The sequence below is a fragment of the Eubalaena glacialis genome, chromosome 2 (assembly GCF_028564815.1).
Source record: "Eubalaena glacialis isolate mEubGla1 chromosome 2, mEubGla1.1.hap2.+ XY, whole genome shotgun sequence".
Taxonomy (NCBI): Eukaryota; Metazoa; Chordata; class Mammalia; order Artiodactyla; family Balaenidae; genus Eubalaena; species Eubalaena glacialis.
The window spans coordinates 19,517,251-19,537,103 of NC_083717.1; the positions used below are offsets into that span (position 1 = coordinate 19,517,251).

At 39.5% G+C, this 19,853-nt stretch overlaps 2 protein-coding genes across 6 annotated transcripts in view; one reads left to right on the top strand and one right to left on the bottom strand.

Annotated features, from left to right (window-relative positions):
* Window positions 1-8,281, bottom strand: part of MASTL (microtubule associated serine/threonine kinase like) — a 32,845-nt gene extending 24,564 nt beyond the window's left edge. For all 5 annotated transcript variants that reach the window (XM_061181624.1, XM_061181620.1, XM_061181622.1 and 2 more), the window contains exons 1-2: window positions 8,096-8,281; window positions 4,673-4,810 (exon numbers count right to left, since the gene is read on the bottom strand). In XM_061181624.1, coding sequence (XP_061037607.1) covers window positions 4,673-4,810; window positions 8,096-8,281 — 324 coding nt within the window. The remainder of the gene's footprint in view (window positions 1-4,672; window positions 4,811-8,095) is intronic.
* Window positions 8,282-9,240: 959 nt separating this feature from the next.
* The window catches only part of YME1L1 (YME1 like 1 ATPase), a 32,256-nt gene continuing 21,643 nt past the window's right edge, over window positions 9,241-19,853 (top strand). The window contains exons 1-3 of the mRNA XM_061181626.1: window positions 9,241-9,442; window positions 13,977-14,108; window positions 19,643-19,805. Of these exons, the coding sequence (XP_061037609.1) occupies window positions 9,410-9,442; window positions 13,977-14,108; window positions 19,643-19,805 (328 nt within the window). The 5' untranslated portion in view covers window positions 9,241-9,409. The remainder of the gene's footprint in view (window positions 9,443-13,976; window positions 14,109-19,642; window positions 19,806-19,853) is intronic.

A 19,853-nucleotide genomic window follows, 5' to 3' on the forward strand; every position in this document is an offset into this window, starting at 1 on the left:
ATAAATATTTATGCCAATCATTAACATGATTATGTTACATAATAAACATAACAAAATTATTAACATCATTAACATAAATATCTTACATGCATGTATTTTTGTTCAGATTAAACAGTTTAATTTAAAAAAATATGGCGACATTAGCAACTGGTATTAATCTATAACTTTAAAATTTTGGCTGACTAACTCAAGAATGAAGTTAAAGAGGTCATCATGTATCTCCCAACAAGGTCATTCTTATATAACTATAGCATAATAAAATGCACGGAATTTAATGCTAAAATAATGCTATTACCTGTTGTATAGTCTGTATTCAAATTTCTCTGATTACCTCAATATTGTTCGTGATGGCCTCTCTCCTCGTCTCTCATGCCCAGGCCAGGACCATGCATGAGATTTAGTTGTCATATCTCTTTCATCTCCTTTAATCTGGAATAACTTTTTGCCTTTTTTTGGCAGGGTGCTGGATGGGGTATGGGATGGTCTTTCATGACATCTGATTATTTCCTTATGATTCAATTTAGGTTATGAATATTGGGCAAGAATACTACAAAATCTATGTTGAGTACTTCTTAGTGACTTCCACCAGACGAGACTGCTAAACATTAGTGTGTTCCATTCCTGGTAATGTTAACTTTGATGACTTAGTTAAGGTGGTGACTTCCAGGTTTCTCCACTGAAGAAGTATTTTCTCCCTCTTTGTAATTAATAGGCAATCTGGGGAAGATACTTTGAAACTATGTAAATACCCTCTTTCCCCAACAAACTTTCAAGCAATGATTTTAGCATCATATGACTATACATGATTCTTGCCTGAATTCATTACTGCTATGAGGCTGCAAAGCTCTATTAATCCTTCTACATGTACTAGTCATTATTCTCAAAATTTTCTATAGTTTCAAGCTATAAAATATTGCCTACTAAGGACTTGATAATATAAGGTCATTTCTTTCCTCTTTAAGGCAATCACTTCCCTGGTACACAGAGGTTAGTTAATATTTGTTGATGGTATGAATCATTAAAACATTACTAAGCACAAAAACTGTGCTAGCATGGGGAATATAGCATGAATAAAATGTAACTGATGCACTTAACGATTATAATTTAGTAGTAGGGAAATAAGTAAGCAAACAGATAACTGTATTTGAGCTCATGAGAATGCTTGTTTTCTCACACCCTCATCAACAATGATTATCAATACTTTTTGTCAATCTAAGGAAGAAAAAATGAACTTGTTTAAATGTTTATTTACTTTTAGGGAGATTTAGCATCTTTACACTGCTTTTAGTCTTTCATATTTCTTCTCTGAATCACTTGTATTCTTTGCCTATTTTTCTAATGGGGTATTTACCCTTTCTTACTGACCATGTATATGGTATTTTGTGTCAAAGTAGGCTTTATTTTTCACTTAGTAAGACATGCACCATTCTATTAAAATAATCACATCAGTTTTCTTCTAGTACTTTTATGGATTCCCTTTTCGAGTAGAAATCTCTGATACAAAAGGGGAATAAATAAAATAATAAAACTTTGCACTATCTCAAGTTTCATAACCACACAGAATTATTTCAAGTGACTTCAGAGAACAGAATCTTGACAGTACATACATCGTAAGGGCAAAAAGAATTGCAGAGAAATCCTAAATTGAATCCAGTTGTTTTAGTGTTAGGAAAACAATACTGGTACTGCTATGTTAAAAATACTATGTGCATATATATATAGATATAGATATAGATATATAGATATAGTTAGGAACCCAGATTATCAGGGTGAAAGAATACAAATATTTTTCAAAATATTTTTATATTTTATATATTTTTCAAAAATGTTAAGCAAAAATTCTGTAATTTTCCTTTGACCTGGAAATATCAGCATGAACTCATGATATATTTTTCTATAAAAATGTGTGTTTCCTAGTCTGTCCACTGAGAATGCCTGAAAGGAATGACAACCTAGTGGCAATGAACTTTTCTAATCACTACCTCCTAGATCGTGGTCTCTAGACACTATTTCCCAAAAAGGAGCTAGACCTCCTTGCCTAGATCTAGTTCAGGACATTTGCAAAATGAGCCTTAACTATCTTGTCATGCTAGAAAGCAAGGAAGCTATCAGAATACTAGGATAGTATAAAAAGACAAAGAAATTAACTGAAGGGGCTCCCACTCACTAAATATGGGACAACTTAAACACAGAAAAAAATGACTGCAATGGATTAAAACACATCAAAACTACAACATTCCATGAATTCATAAAGATACTTTAAAAAACACACTTATTTAGCGGTTGCACTTCGGAAAACTGGTAATGAAAGGGAAAGAATCAAGCATTTATTCTGCCTTCCTTAGACAAGCTGTATTTCAGAGCAATGAAATAGATAATAAGGGAAAGCTCTTAATAGAAGAATTCCAGCTAATAAAAGCTGAAGGAATAATAAGAATTTTTTAAAATCATCATTTTGAAAGCCTTAATAAAGAATCCAGGCATTAGGGTAAGCTGGGATGAAGTGAGAGAGTGGCATGCACTCATATATACTACCAAATATAAAACAGATAGCTAGTGGGAAGCAGCCACATAGCACAGGGAGATCAGCTCAGTGCTTTGTGACCACCTAGAGGGGTGGGATAGGGAGGGTGGGAGGGAGACGCATATATATGTATATGTATAGCTGATTCACTTTGTTATAAAGCAGAAACTAACACAGCATTGTAAAGCAATTATACTCCAACAAAGATGTTAAAAAAAAAAAAAAAAAAGAATCCAGGCATTGAATCACAGGATGCCAAGACCATTACGTGAAAGGTTGGTGGAGGAGTTGGAATGGATTAAACAAATTTGGTGAAGTGTTGCCAACTGGTGAACTTGAGTGATGATATATGGGAGTTCATTATAGTAATCTTTCAATTTTTGTATATGTTTGAACGTTTCCGTGATAAACATTTCCATCTTTATGTTTCTTGTACTTAGCATAGTACCTGGAAAGTAATAATCAATTATTTGTTGTTATTGTGGCTAAGTTTAGTCATACTTTATCTTTTTGTCTCAAAGTAGCTTTGATTTCTAGGAAATCTTTTGTCAAAGCCAGTGCTTCTCAAACTTTAACATGCCTGGGGATCTTGTTAAAATTCACAGTCTGGGGAATTCCCTGGCGGTCCAGCGGTTAAGATTCGCACTTCCATTGCAGGGGGTGCGGGTTTGATCCCTGGTCGGGGAACTAAGATCCCACATGCCACACAGCACGGCCAAAAACCAAAAAACAAACAAACAAACAAAATCACATTCTGATTCAGCAGATTTGGAGTGCAGCTTGAGATTCTGCATTTGTAATAAGCTCTCAGACAATGCTGATACTGCTTGTCTGTGGACACACTTTGAGCATCAAGGATCTAAACCAGTGATGAAGTTAGTAGACAAGATATGGCCGCCTATCTGATTTCAGGAATAATTCAAAAATATTATAGTAGGGACTTCCTGGTGGCACAGTGGTTAAGAAACTGCCTGCCATTGCAGGGGAGATGGGTTCGATCCCTGGTTCAGGAAGATCCCACATGCCATGGAGCAACTAAGCCTGTGTGCCACAACTACTGAGCCCGTGTGCCTAGAGCCTGTGCTCTTTGGCCCATGGGCCAGTTTGCCAACTACTGGCTTAAAAGATGTAAAGTCAATTATTCTGTTTGTTTACACTAAACAGAAGCTACTGGAGTTACCAAACATTTAATCCACACACTGTCTCTGAAGTCAGAAGAACATCTAGAACTTGAAGTCAAAACACCACCATCCTCACCTCCTCCTGCCCCCACCCAAATTCCTCATTAAAATTAACAGAGTGTAAGCTGCCGTGTTAAATGAAAAGCAAGCAACTCTCTAAGTCCATACACCCCAAATCCACCACTTCCCTAAATCTTTCCTTATTATACCCCAAGCTTTATGTAGTATTTCTATTATGCATCCTTTACTTAGCAAATATTTGTAGCACTCTGTGCCACACACTGTTCTACATAGCTTATATCAACTTATTGAAATTTCATAACAACCTTTGAGGTAGGTACTATTATTATGTCCATTTTGCAAATGGGGAAACCGAGGTGTGATAGTTCATTTTATGTGTCAACTTGGCTAAGCCATGGTACCCAGATATTTGGTCAAACACTGATCTAAATGTTGCTGTGAAAGTATTTTTTAGATGAGATTAACATCTAAACCATTAGACTTTGAGTAAAAGCTGATTACCCTCCATCATGTGGGAGGGCCTTATCCAATCAGCTGAAGACCTGAAGAGAAAAAAAATTGAGGTGTCATCTCTTTCTCCTCCAAAGAGGAGGGAATTCTACCTCTTCACTGCCTTTGAGCTTGAGCTGCAACATCAACTCTTCCCGGAGTCTATAGCCTGTTGGCCTACCCTGCAGATTTTGGACTTGCTCACGCCATAACCATGTAGGGCAATTCCCTAAAATAAATCCCCCTCTCTACACACACACACACAAACTCTATTGTTCTTTTTCCCTGAGAACCCTAACTAACAGAACAGGTAAGGTAACTTGGCCAAGGTCATAAAGCTAGTACGTGCAAGATCTGGAATTCAAACCCAGGCACTCTGAACCCAGAGACTGTAATTCTTAAGTCACTGGGTTCAGTGATTCCTGAATGAAGAGAAAATGTCAAGTTATTTACTCACCAAGTAGACATTGTTTGCTGACTGCAGTGAATAGTACAAATGCACAATGAAAGGACTTTTGCTTAGGGCCAGGGCGTCCCTCTCAGCTTGTACTTGATGAGTCATATTTTTGTTGATCATGTCTGCTTTTTTGACAACCTGTAGTATGTAACATGACAATAGACACATCCATTTTATTTTTTATGACAAAGTATTCTCAGGTTTCCAAGTTGCCATCATGAAAACAATCAGAGAGAGAAAACACAGATGTTGTTTGGACCTCACATTGCCAGCGGGAAACTCTGCTAGAAAAACAGCTAATATGGTGAAAACAAAACAAAACTTTGTTAACTTTTTTAACATAGAACTGCTTATCTTGGTATCAAGTGGCAAAAGTATCACATCCCTTTTGATAAGGAAAAAGATGTAAGCAAATGCTCCCTAACTACCCTACCTATTAGTAGAAAAAAAATTCTGTTCTGCTGTCCTTACAACTAAGCCAAAAGATAGTAATGTTCCTAATACGCCCCCAGATAATCAGGAATGTAGGCATAGAGAAATAGTAGCTAATTCATTTTTTTAAATTTCTGGTTCTTTGATGGATGGAAATAGAAACAGAAAGAGGAAGAATGTATGTTTGTTTGCCTGGGAAAAAAATTTCTTAAAAATGGTTAGAGTTTACTGAAACTTAATAGTCTCATATGCTGTGTTATAGAAAATAAATAACTACTCTTTTAAAATCTCAAGGTAATTGGTAAGGAAGCAAAACGATAATCTACATTAAAATTGGAGCACTAGGGCTTCTCTGGTGGCGCAGTGGATAAGAATCTGCCTGCCAATGCAGGGGACACAGGTTCGATTCCTGGTCCAGGAATATCCCACATGCCGCAGAGCAACTAAGCCCATGTGCCACAACTACTGAGCCTGCGCTCTAGAGCCCACAAGCCACAACTACTGAGCCCGTGTGCCACAACTACGGAAACCCACGCACCTAGAGCCCGTGCTCCGCAACAAGAGAAGCCACCGCAGTGAGAAGCCTGCGCACCGCAACAGAGAGTAGCCCCCACTCGCCGCAACTAGAGAAAAGCCCGCGCACAGCAACAAAGACCCAATGCAGCCAAAAATAAATAAATTAAAAAAAAAAATTGGAGCACTAAACTGAATAGTTAGTAACATTGAGATCAATTCTCAGGAAGATTACAAGTCAAAAAAAGGCATATTTTTTCCAAAGATTCAATAGAACATGTAATAAAATCATTAATATGCTGTAAATTCCAGCCTTAGAGCCTTTCCATAAGAAAACAAGGGAAACTGACAAAGCCAGTCTGAAACATGATTTCACCTATCATTCCACTAGATTGCAAGCTCTATGAGGGCATGTTCGTTTTGTTACCACTGTACACAGACCCTACACACAAAGCGGATATTCACAAATACTTATCAAAAAGTGTATTGGTGTCTTCATTTCAACAGCTAATAGTGACTGGTTAGTATAATAGAAGGAAACGCAAAAAATCTTGGGAACATATGAAGCGAGGGAGAATTAATTTCAATAGGGTGGGTCTGAAAGGTCAGGAAAGGTTTGAAGGGGGGCTAAGATGAACCTTAATACATAAATAACATAGGTGGAGAAGAGCAGAGAAGGGTGGAAGGAAGGCACTTAAGGAGGAAACAGAATAAACATAAGTTTGGAAGCAAGACAATACACAGCATTCAAGGACTAGCCAATTGTCTGGCGTGGCTAGAACATAGAATATGTAGAAGATACAGTGGAAGTTTAGAGCCAGAACTTGGAGCATGACTGCTTTTCTAAGGAGTTTGGACTTTAGCTTGCATGGCACAGCCTAAGGAATAAAATAGTGATTCCAGTTAGGGGCCTGTTCCAATAGACTAGGTATAGAAATGAAGGCCTGATGAACCTCAAAAACATCATGTCAAGTGAAAAAAGCCAGATGCAAAAGACCATATATTTCATGATTCCATTTATACGCAATGTCCAGAAAAGGCAAACCTATAGTGATAGAAAGTAGACTGATGATTACCTGGGGCTAGGGGTGTTAAGCGGGGGAGACATTGCAGATGAGCAAGAGAGGTCTTTTCAGGGTGATGGAAATGTTCTAAAATTGGAATGTGGTCATGGTTACTCTATCTTTAATTTACTGAAAACTGAATTGTACTTTTAGAAAGAGAAAGGAAGGAAGGAAGGACAAAAGGAAGGAAAGGGAAAGAAAGAAAGAAAGAAAGAAAGAAAGAAAGAAAGAAAGAAAAAGAAAGAAAGGGAAAGAAAGAAAGAAAGAAATGGAAAAAATGCAGTCCTGTACTTGGGCAGACTTGGGAATGGAATGGAAGGGGTAATACGAATGAATATGACACAGAATTGACAGGCCTAGTTGAGAGAGAGAATGTACAGATGAAGTAGAGAAAAGTTAAAATGACTGAAGTTTCTAGCTTGAATGACAGAGATGGTGGTATTATTACATGGAGAGAAGGAGTACAGGAGGCAGTTAGGTGGAGAGGATTGTTCGAAGTTAGGCAAGCACAATTCCGAGGTGCCTGCTAGATATTCACACAGCAATGTCCGACAGGAAGTTGAAACTGCATCGGACTGCTGGCTTCTTTCCTTTATCACCATCACTCAGTGCTGAGATGTGAGTAATCTGAAGCTATGGGAGTGGATGAGAATCAAGAGTGGCCAGAACAGCTTCAAATATATTGAAAGCTCTTGAATGCTTTGGAATGATATACACTACTGCAAGGATAAAGGAGTGATTTGGGACATATTTCAGCTTCGTCTTTAAATATAAGTACATTCTACATTTATAGAATGAAGAGAAAAGTGGGGTTTAATGAGATCTTTTGGTTATATAGGTCAGAAGTTAATCTACATCACAGCATGCTGACTACAGTTAATCCTACATTGTATATTTGAAAGCTGCTGAGAGAGATCTTAAAAGTTCTCATCACAAGAAAAAAAATTTGTAGCTGTCATGATGGTTGTTAACTAGACTTATTGTGGAGATCACTTCGCCATAGACAAATACTGAATCATTATGTTGTACACCTGAAACTAGTAAATGTCAGTTACATCTCAATAAAAAAATGAATCTGTCAAACTGATAGAATTAAAATATAATATGGAAATAACTGTTTCAAATTTAAAGTTTCAACCCTAATCCTGGTAAAGACCAAATTAGTAAAAAGGATTCAGAAGTTCTGGCGTCTCCTAAGCTTTCGCGGTGCGAAGAGAAGGGCGGGGCAGAGGTGGCACCGACTTGCCCGCTCTGTCACCCCAAGTGAGAAGTCATCCCGCAGGGCTCCGGAGGTTTCAGCGAGCCAGGCACCCGTCTAGTCGTTCCAGCGGCCCTGAGGCCTGCCCAGTTCAGGGGGCGGGAAGGAGGGCCGAAGGGCCGGCCTCTTTCGCTTTCTTTATTCCTTGACTCTTACCTTCACCGCGTACAACCTGTTGCCTTTCTGCCCCAGATACACCTTCCCGAAGGCGCCGCGGCTAATGGGCTTCACTATGGTGAACTCTTCAATGGAGGGAGGTCGTGGCACCGGGATCCTATTCACGAACTCCCCTGTCGGCGTGCCTCCTCCACTCTCCATCTCGCCGCCGGCGGTGGTCTCCATAGCAGGCCAGCCCGGATGCAAGTCTCTGTCAGCGACCAAGGTCCCTTCCGGAGCCGCAACTCCCGCCAACTGGTTTCAAAGTGAGGCTCCGCCCACGCCGCGCTTCGGCCGTGACGTCACCCCGTCGCTGCGCAGGCCACGCCCAATCCAGTGCGGCCCCGCCCCTGTCACCTGCTCTGCGTCGACGCAGAAGCCAATGAACTTGAAGGCGGGGCAGCTGGGAAATTCTTGAACCAACCACAGACTCTTCCAGGGTGACAGCGGCTCACGTACCTCGTTTGTAGTGACAGGGGGCGGCACAAATAGTTCTTGGCAGACGGGGAAAGGGATTACGGGGGCTTGAATCTGAATCGAGGGATTTGGAGTTTTCTCCCGACCTCCAAACGAGGCTGGTGGGACCCGGCCCTCATCCCACTTTTTTTTGTTTTGTTTTTTAAACTCCTTTGCGGCCTCCCACCCGCGGGAGAAACGTAAACCAGTTCGGTCTGGTCCGTGAAACAATGGCCAGTGAAATCACAGAATGTGGAGAAACTGGATGAGCAGGATGCGCATGACTGGTCCTGTAATTTGACAGTTTAACGGGATGTAACTTGCCTATCTGAAATAGGAAGAGTTTTTTATTTATTGTGGGGAAGATAAAGAGCACTTAATTGTAGCAAACGAGCTTATTATAGCTCAAGGCCCAGGCAGAACAGGAAAATACATTGGAAGTATTGATAACGAAGCTGGAGAAAGATTTAACAGGGTCCGTGTCTTTCCCCTTTAAAAAGAAAACTACAGCCAGTGAGCTTTGGGGCTCCGGCGCGTGCATTACTCAACGTGAACGTGAACGTGAACTACCTTGGGGGGCGTCAGCTGCCCCCGAAAAGGCGCAGCGTTGACGCACGCCCCTGGGTGGCGGCCTCACCTCCCCCGGAAGTACTGTTGCGTTAGCGCCTTGCCTTCCGGGCAGATTGTCTGTCTTTGCAGCAGCTGTAAGCAGGGGAGGCCATTTTCCGTTTCTAGGAAGAGTGAGGGCGAGAGGAGAGAGAAAAGAAGGGGAAAAAAGGGCTCAGCGCCTCCCCGCCGGGCCGTGGACAAGAGGGACAGTTTCGGCAGGCGGGTGAGGTCGCTGACGGCCTGGAGAAGATGTTTTCCCTGTCGAGCACCGTTCAGCCCCAGGTGGGTCCGGCATCCAGTCCATTTTTCTCCCCCCGCCCTGCCCGCGTTTGCCGTTTGCGTTTCTTGGAAGTGGTTTCTCTTAAGGGATCGTAGGAGGGAAGCGTTTAATCCAGTTGGAGTCCTGGGGTTGAGAAGGGATCGGGGCAACGCTGAGAGTAAAGGGCTGACGATGAAGCAGAAGCAAAATACGAGCGTGATGGAGACCTTGGCTTATCGATTTGATTGCGTGGAATTTTTGCTACAGAATCCATCAGGCATTGTTCAGTGCTAGACATTCTGGGGTGGGGGTGGGGAGGGGGCAGGGGAAACGTCTGCCGTAGATGTAAAGGGAGCAAGTGATGTTCCTTTTCCATCCTTCGCCTCTTCAAAAACTCGTCTTCACAACCCCGATTCTCTACTCTTTCTTTTAAATGGAATTTAACCCAAACATGCTATAAAAATTTGAATAATCTTCTATGAATGCTTTCTCTCTTTTTTTGACCGAAAGTAACTAATAAATATATATTGATATATTTAAGTTATTGACTGCTTGCACTTAAAATTTTGATTCAGCCTCCTCCCCATCTTTTCATTTTTGAAGCAAAAGGGCAGAGAAAAAAGATTCCAAGCGTTTTTATTTTTAATTCTTCTTTCAGGAGTAATCACCGGTGACAATGTTTTGTTCTTAGTTCATTTAAAAATCTTTTTTGATGGTGACATTTTTATTTTTCATTTTTGAGAGTTCTTAACAGTTTTGCAAATAAACGGTTTTTGAAAACATTCCGTTTTAAAAATAATTTTTGACGTTTTTTAGTTTCTTGGTTAAAGCATATAATTATGTTCCTCTGTGTAACCTCCACTCCCTTTTGTTTTGTTTTGTTTTGAATTTTGCTAGTACTGGTGGGGTAATAAAAAATGAAGTGGTTAGTTATTTATTGGGCATCAGTAATGTGCTAGGTGAACAAAGCAAATGTGGAATCTTGATTATATGAAGTAAAAAATGAGTAGGAGTTAGCCAAGTGAAGAGTGAATAGATGTGAACAGGTAGACAGAACATCTGGAGGTTCTGAGATAGTGACAAGCCTAGCTGATTGGAGGAATAAGAATAAGGCCAGTGTGGCTAGAGCGTGGTGATTAAAGGGCCAGTGACGGAAAGGAGGTTGGGGAGACGACTGATGCAGATCATACAGGGTGTTAACGATAAGGGACTTTGGACTTCATTTTAAGTTTGTTGGAAACCATTGAATACTTTTAAGCATGTTAAGGAGTAACATGATCAGATTTACATTACAATCTATTACAGAGTAATAGATTACTCTGGCTTCTTGCTGTGTGGAGAATGTGGAAGGACAGAGTGGAAATGTTTTCAGTTTAGGATGTTATTACACTAATCCAGAGAGGGATAATGCACCGGTAAGTGGTGACAGTGGTTATGGAAAGAAGGGGATGAGATTTATTTTGAAAAAAGAACAGAGGGAATTCCCTGGTGGTCCAGTGGTTAGGACTTAATGCTTTCACTGCCAAGGACTGGGGTTCAATCCCTGGTCGGGAAACTAAGATCCCAGAAGCCGCGCGGTGCGGCCAAAAAAGAAAGAAAGAAAAAAGAATAGAATTTAATGAGGAATGATGGAAAGAGGTGTTTCTGGGTTTGATCAGCTGGATGCAAGTAGGTGTTATTTACCAAGATGACCGGTGTCTGGAGGAGTCCTACCAATCGTTTGAAAAAGAATTTGACTTGGGGCTTCCCTGGTGGCGCAGTGGTTGAGAATCTGCCTGCCAATGCAGGGGACACGGGTTCGAGCCCTGGTCTGGGAAGATCCCACATGCCGCAGAGCAACTAGGCCCGTGAGCCACAACTACTGAGCCTGCGCGTCTGGAGCCTGTGCTCCGCAACGAGAGGCTGCGATAGTGAGAGGCCCGCGCACCGCGATGAAGAGTGGCCCCCGCTTGCCGCAACTAGAGAAAGCCCTCGCACAGAAACAAAGACCCAACACAGCCAAAAATTAATTAATTAAAAAAAAAAAAAAAGAATTTGACTTGGCTTGCTGAATTCAATATTAAACCTTTTGAAACTGAACTGCAAGAAATTGATGTCAGGAAGATCCGATTTTAGGAGAATTTATCATTAGCTGAATGGAGTTAGTGGTATGCAATGTCGGTAGAGGTAGTGAAGGAATTTTCTGTACTATAGGCAGTCCTAACTGGACTCATGTAGGACCGTTATATGACACAGAAGTTCAACCTTTGCATTGAGGAGAGATCAAACCATCTTTTAGCAGGTTAAATTCTTTATTGAATGAGAAGAGGTACAACTAATTAAAATAAAACTTTTCAAGGTTATAGACAGGGAATTCCCTGGTGGTCCAGTGGTTAGGACTTCACACTCTCGCCGAGGGCCCAGGTTCAATCCCTGCTCGGGGAACTAAATTCCCACAAGCCGCACAGGGAGGCCAAAAAAACAAAACCAAAAAATGTATAGACAGAAAATATGTATCTTAAAATAATTTCATTCCTGTAGTTTTTTGTTTGTTTGTTGTTCTTGTTTTTTGGTCACGCTGCGAAGCTTGTGGGATTGAACCCAGGCCCTCAGCAGTGAAAGCATGGAGTCCTAACCGCTGTACCGCCAGGGAATTCCCTGATTCTTGTAATAGTTTGAAAAGAGCTTATCGTTTCTTTCTGACTCTAAAAATAATACAAGCTAATTGCCAAAAATCCTGAAAAGAAAAATATAAATAAGAAAAATCACCTATAATTTCATCACCCCAATAGATCACATTTTAGAATAAGTTCTTTCATCCTTTTAACTCTACACAAATATGTGTATGCATACTTTTTAAAAAAATGTTACATAAAGGTTTACGGGTCGCTTTTTTCATTTAAAAAACAATATTATGAATTTATTTCTGTATCAATAACCGTGGGATGAAAAGTCTTTAAGTGAAATCTGGAGTCAGATTATCTAGGTTAGAATCCTTCCTATAGTACTTTCTTGCTGAGAAAATGTAGTAGTGTGATAGAAATGTAATAGTAACTAATGTTTATAGCTGTTAGGAGGATTAAATGAGATAATATAAGTAAAGTACATAGTTCAAAATGTGGCATATAGTAAGAGCCCATTTAATTTAATCATTTACTCAACAGATATTTATTTAGCATCTACTGTGTGCATTATTGTTGCACTGGGATACAGTATTGAATGAAATAGAGAAAGTAAGGTAGAGAAAAATAAAATATAAAGTGTTAAGTTATATTAAGTATAACGTAAAAACAGTTTATATTAAATAATTTATAAATAAAATAGAAAAAAATAATAAAATAGAGGAAAAACCCCTTGCCACATGAAACTGATGCTCCAGTGGGAGAATGTGGTATAATAAATAAAAAGTATTTGGTCTTTGTTCCCAATTCTTGGCACAGAGCTCCTAAAACCCTTGAAATTTCCTGTGTGATGGGCGTGTCTTTATTCTTAAAGCCCCTCTTTGGATCACACCTGGATTTACGCTAATGAGGTGACTTAGATTGGGGTTTCTAGTAAACAATATATAGGTAAATAAGTAAATATATGAAGTGTGTTAGATAATGAAAATGTCAAGAAGAAAAAATAGAGCAGAGGAAGGCAATAAGGAATATTTTTTAGGGGAGGGTTGCTGAAATCTTACATAGGTTGTCCAGGGAGAAGATGCATGAAAAGATGACTTTGGAGTTAAGAACTGAAGGGAGAGCAAACTATGTGACTTAACTCGACAGGCGGGAATAAACAGCAGTGCAAAGTCCTTGAGGTGAGGGCCTGCCAGGTGTGTTCCAGGAACAGAAAGGGGGATGCGGTGGTGGGAGCAGAGAGGAGGAAGGGGAACTTAGTGGTGGATCAATTCGGAGAGGTGATAAAGAGCCAGGGAGGGCTTTCTCTGTCATCGTTGTTAGGACGTTGACTTTTATTGTGAGAATAGCCATTGGAGGGTTTTGAGCAGAGGAGTGATGAGATCTGACTGGCTTTAATAGAGCAGATTCAGGGAGAGAAGTTAGGACGCAGTTGTAAAAATCCACATATAGATGATGGTGACTTAGAATAGGGTGGTGCAGTGGGGAAGCTGAAAAGTATAAAATTCTGGGTATATGCTTACTTGTTTCATGTCTGCGAAATATTTCATTTTTGTGGTGGTATCATTTGTGTAGCCACTCCCCTATTGGACATTTCTAGCTTTCCACAAATTTTCAAATATTTTGATGAAAACTGTCTTCTGTGCATATGCAAGCATAGATCATTACTTACTAGATTATTTCCTTGGAATAAATCCCTAGAAGTTAGATTGCTCGAATGGTGAAATGTATGTATTTTTAATACTTTCGCTGTATATAACCCCTATACTATCCTGAAGGGATATACCAGTTTTCTTCCTACCAGCAATAATCTGAGTATTTATAATTTTTAATGTATAGTTTTGATATACGGTGTATATTTAACTTTTTACAATACCCAATCCTGACAATAAAAAGTTTTTTTTTCTGTTTTTATTTTAAAAAGCACTACTTATTTTCAACGTCTATCTTTTTATAGGTTACAGTTCCTCTGAGTCATCTCATCAATGCCTTCCATTCACCGAAAAACACATCTATTTCTGTCAGTGCATCAATTTCTCAAAACCAGCATCGAGATGTCGTGTCTGAGCATGAGGCTCCCAGCAATGAGGTAATAGTTTTTACCCTGGGTGTGTGAGAAAGTTTTTTTGGTTTAGTACATTGTAAACATGCCTGAAATAACTTTCTATGTTTAGGCATTTGTGACAGGGTGATTTCTGTCTTCAGCTTAATCTCCCTTTTACGATTAAAGATGTCCAACTCTGGCTTTGTTGTACATATAGAAATATTACTTTATTTTATTTTTAACATTTAATTTATAAAAAATTTCATGTGGCAGTGTATTGGTATTCACTTCCTACGTTACTGCTTGTGTAATATCATTTAGATATTCTTTTGTGTTGCTTCAATGGTAGCAGGGAACCTACAGTTAACTCCATAATTCCCGTAATTCTCAGGAAAGATAGAATAGCAAGAAGTTATCATCTACTGCCTTATAGGAGCTCTCAGTGTAATTGAACAATTAGAATATAGATACCTGAAAGTGAAATGTATAAGCTATGAAACCATACTTTGAGTATTCAGAGAATTATAAAATCATTGTGGCCTAGGATATAGTGAATTCCCAACCTAGGAACCTTGTGTTTACAAGATTCATTAATAAGATAGTTGCTTGTAGCTCAGAATACATTTTTCATAGTAAACATTATAATCTACAGTTAAGTTTCTCAGAAGCCTCTTTAACCATAAATAGCTTATGTTCTCAGTCCTGATATCAGGGGCTATGGCAAAGGACAGTAGAGGAGGAGTTGAAAAAGAGTTTGCGGGACTTCCCTGGTGGCCCAGTGGTTAAGACTCCACGCTTCCACTGCGGGGGGCCCGGGTTCGATCCCCGTTTGGGGAACTACAATCCCACATGCCATGTGGCGCAGCCAAAAAAAAAAAGTCTGCTTTTGGTGGGGGTGGGGTGGGGTGGGGGTGGGGTGGGGGTGGGGGTGGGGTGGGGGTGGGATGGGGGGTGGTTGTGAGGTGAGTCTTGGGATACAATTTTACTTAGATGAAAAGTTTGTCTTTATGCTTTCCTTTTTTTTTTTCTTTTTTAATTAATTTATTTATTTATTTATTTTTGGCTTCATTGGGTCTTTGTTGCTGCGCGCAGGCTTTCTCTAGTTGCGGCGAGCGGGGGCTACTCTTCCTTGCGGTGGGCGGGCTTCTCATTGCGGTGGCTTCTCTTGTTGCGGAGCATGGGCTCTAGGCGTGCGGCCTTCAGTAGTTGTGGCACATGGGCTCAGTAGTTGTGGCTCGCGGGCTCTAGAGCTCAGGCTCAGTAGTTGTGGCGCACGGGCCTAGTTGCTCTGCAGCATGTGGGATCTTCCCGGACCAGGGTTCGAACCCGTGTCCCCTGCATTGGCAGGCGGATTCTTTTTTTTATTTTTAAAGTATTTATTTATTTATTTATGGCTGTGTTGGGTCTTCGTTTCTGTGCGAGGGCTTTCTCTAGTTGTGGCGAGCGGGGGCCACTCTTCATCGCGGTGCGCGGGCCTCTCACTATCGCGGCCTCTCTTGTTGCACAGCACAGGCTGCAGACACGCAGGCTCAGTAATTGTGGCTCACGGGCCCAGCTGCTCCGCGGCACGTGGGATCTTCCCAGACCAGGGCTCGAACCCGTGTCCCCTGCATTGGCAGGCAGATTCTCAACCACTGCGCCACCAGGGAAGCCCTGGCAGGTGGATTCTTAACCACTGTGCCCCCAGGGAAGCCCCTATGCTTTCCTTTTATATTTTCTGCCAAATTCCTATTGCCTCTGTCTATAGGCAATCCATTCTTGTCTTCTGTTGTGACACCCTTCTTCCAAGTTACAGCCCGAGAGCTTTCCTAATGATAAGACTGCATGTATCAAAATTGCTACATGCAGTAATATTATGTTCATTTTAGAAATTTTGGAAAATATTATGTAGGTAGAAGAAATTAAATTAACCTATGTCCTGCTTCTCTTTTTCTCACTTGTACTTTTATATTTTATAATAGTTGGATCATACTGTATATGCTGATTTAGATTTTGCTTGATCATTTAATAGTCTTAAGAACTTTTTATTCCATAAATTTTCTTTATTTTTAATGACTTTCAGAGTGTTCATTTTATGATGTTCTGTTGTTGGAAATTGTTTCCAATTTTTTGCTGCTCTAAACAACACCATTTGTACTCTCCATGGTGCTAAATGTTTGACTGTTTCATCAAGTGAGATGGCTAGGTCAGTAGTGAAGTACATTTTGGGGGCTTGAAAAGTAGCTAAACTCTAGAAGCCAGTGTTGAGCTTAAGACTAATGGTCTCAAATACAGAATTGGTGTCTTATCCTCTGATTTACCTTCATTATTCCTATGGTTTATCATTGATGACCGTTTGTTATTGCTTCACAAACATTTTCATTCTTCTTAAGCATCCTCCCTCATCTCTACTCGCACTTCCTTTGCTCTGAGGTTACATTGCTTTCATCAAGTCTTGCTCATCCAAACACCCACTTCACAGCGCAAGCAAAAAACTTTCAACTTCCTTCAAGCTACTGACTTCTTTTCCTGTTGCTTTCAGACTTCTTGAAAAAGTAGTACTCTGAACTTAATATCTATTCTTGCTAAACTTTTATTCATACTACATCCCATTGTAGTTTGGCTACTACTTTTACCATTTTATAGACTTGTTTTGGTATATTTTGTTGACTTCCTTAGCAGTAAGTACAGGCCTTTTTAAAAATCCACATCTTTTTCATCTTTTCCTTAGCATTTGACCTTGCTGAACGTCCACTGCTTTCAAAATACTTTCATAAATTGAGTGATACTACATTGATGGGTTTTTTTTTTCTCTTTCTGTTTTGCTGGGCTTTTTTATTGCCAGCCTTTTACATAGTGTGTGTACATTTATCTGTAATCTAATTTTCATTTTGCATAGTCTCCCAGATTGTATATCTTAATGTCTATATATATTTATATGCTGATAACTCCCAAATCTATCTCCAACTCTAAAGTATCTCTAAAGTTTTAAAGTAATTATCTGGTGGCTTATTAAAATACCCCTCTGGATAGGCTCCAAGGACCTCGAAATTAAGATGTCTAAAACTGAGCTGCTTCCCCAGATTCCAGTGTATTTGATCTTAGGGTGGTTTTAGCCCCTCTTCATCAGTCTGGGTCCAACCAAGAGAGAGAGGCCACATAGTCATTTGAACAGTGAATGTTTAATATAAAAAATATATAATTTTTTAGTTAATATTTTAAAAACCCTGGTCTAACAGGGGATTAGAATAACTAGGGATTGGATAGTAATAAGTAAAGAAAATTCAAATATATAGGACTTGCGGATTCAAGAAGCAGCTAATCCTCCCAGGACTGAGAGCTTCCCAGGAAGAGTTCTCCACCCCTGGGCTGAGGTTCTGAGGTTGTTGGAGAGGGCATGGCCTTGGCTAACTGAATGGCACAGGAGTCACTGGTGCCGTGCCAGCTGAACCTGATGGAAATCTGCCCCCTTGGGTACCAGGAGAAGCTGTTCATGGGGATGTGTGTTACTGGAAAAGCTGCTGGGTACTGCTGGCAACTGTGCACTGTAGGAGCCAGGCTTCGGAGAAGCTGCACGAGTGGCAGGAACCACTCCTGGAGAAACCATGGGTGTTACGTTGCACACAGGAGCCTGCTGAGTGAACACAATAGCCTGAACCAGGAGCAGAAACTCCTCCTGCAGTGTCTCTCCAGTGCCCTCTACTGACAGCTTAATGTTCTAGCCAACAAAGGAAAAATATTTAGAGGCCCAGATCCATGAACATGGAGCCAAAAAAAGGATGAAGAGGACCTAAGAGACAACAAATCAGTAACCAGCACATCCATCCAGAACCCTTCTCCCTCACAATCCCTATACTTTACTGGTTTCTTCAAATGTCTGTTGTCTGTGACTTGGTATTTGCATCCTTCTTAGTCAGGGCTCGGTTCGGGTTCATACCATTTTTGTTACATTAGCCTTGTGTTCTCCAGCTTATCATCTTTGTCTTCTATTTTCTTCCTATAAAACAAAACTAATGATATTAGCTATAGAATTAAATTCAAACAAGGCTCTTCACAATATGGCCATAGCCCATCTTTCTAGTGCTTTCTTCGGTCACTAAACTTTTACTGCATCTCAAACATTCCAAGCCCTTTGATGACTTTTTGTTTGCCCTCTTCCCCAAGGCTTCTGCCCCCATCATTTGTGAATTAAGTGTTACTTCAGTGAAGCTTTATCACTTAGGAAATTAGTTGTTGTGTTCTCTTACCACTTTTCAAAAAATATCTCTGTAATAGCAGTTACCTTATTGTATGATAATTATCATATTCATATGTACCTTATTTCTCTTTATGTTCCTAGGACTTGATACTCAATATGTAAGGGGCATAAATTTCTGTCTTAGTTAAAAATCTGCATTTCCCTTTGTATTATAAATAGACTTTTTGGTTTCCCCATTTTAAAAGATAAAATATCTTTGTAGCTCTTGAATATTGTAGTCCTTCTGATTCCATTATAGTAATGTGCTTTATATTCTACAGTTTTTATTACCTCAAAAAGCACCTTTTAAGTATTTTATTTCATCCTGCCTTTATCTTACTGTATATCCTAGGATATGTAGATGAGCAAGGCGTCATCTCTTCCATTGATACATATTATCTTGTTGTGAAATAGGCAGGATATATTTTATAGTCATTTTCCTAATGAGGAAAGGGATTCTAAGGATATGAATGACTTGTCACAAAGCTAATATTTGACAAACTCCTGAACATCAATCCAGAGCTATGTAATCCGGGGATCTGACTACACCAGTCATAAAAAGTTGATGCTTTACTTGGTCTCTTTATTTTTGCTCTCCTTACTTGAAGTTTTAGCTGTTTGGGGCTTGTCCTTAGTGTCTCCCTGTCAGCTCATTTGGACAAGAAAATAGCTCACCCCTATCCTATTTCTAGTTATTTTAGAACTGTTTTAAGGTGAGTGTATTTTCTTGACTGGTTTTCACACATCTTCTACTTTGTTTAATTTCCCTCCTTGTTAGAAGTTAGATATGGCTAACTTAACAGAACCTTTCAGTTCAAATAAGAATCTCAGCAATTCTTTATTGGATGGGCTTTTGTTTATGGTCATTAGGGACTGGAGGAAGCTTTAAAGCTCCATAGACTGGTGATACTATTGGGAATATGATTTTCTTAACCTGTGAAACCATGTGTCAAACCTCACATGACTGACCTCAGTAAAACTAGAACTAGAAAAATATTCATACAAATTTATTTTTTAAATATTTGAAAGAAACAGGGAATCAATACATTTGTTAGATTTTAAAAATTCACATTGTTTCAATTGATAAGTACTCTTCAAGTTAAATAGCTTGATAATAATGCTTACTTGAGATAAACAACAAGGACCTACTGTATAGCACAGGGAACTGTATTCAATATCTTGTAATAACTTGTAATGGAAAATAATCTGAAAAAGAATACATATATTTATACATATATAAGTGTATGTATATATAACTGAATCACTGCTGTATACCTGAAACATTGTAAATCAACTATATGTCAGTAAAAAAATTAAAATTAAAAAATAGTAATGCTTACTTGGTTGAATTAATCTTTTACAGCCTATACTTAACTTAAGGGACCTTGGATTATCTGAATTAAAAATTGGACAAATTGATCAACTGGTAGACAGTCTACTTCCTGGAATTTGTAAGGACAAAAACGTTTCTTCCCATTGGCATACATCTCATGTATCTGCACAGTCCTTCTTTGAAAATAAATATGGTAAGTTAATATATTTTGTGTTCCAATGAAGGTAAGCCATTCCAGTAC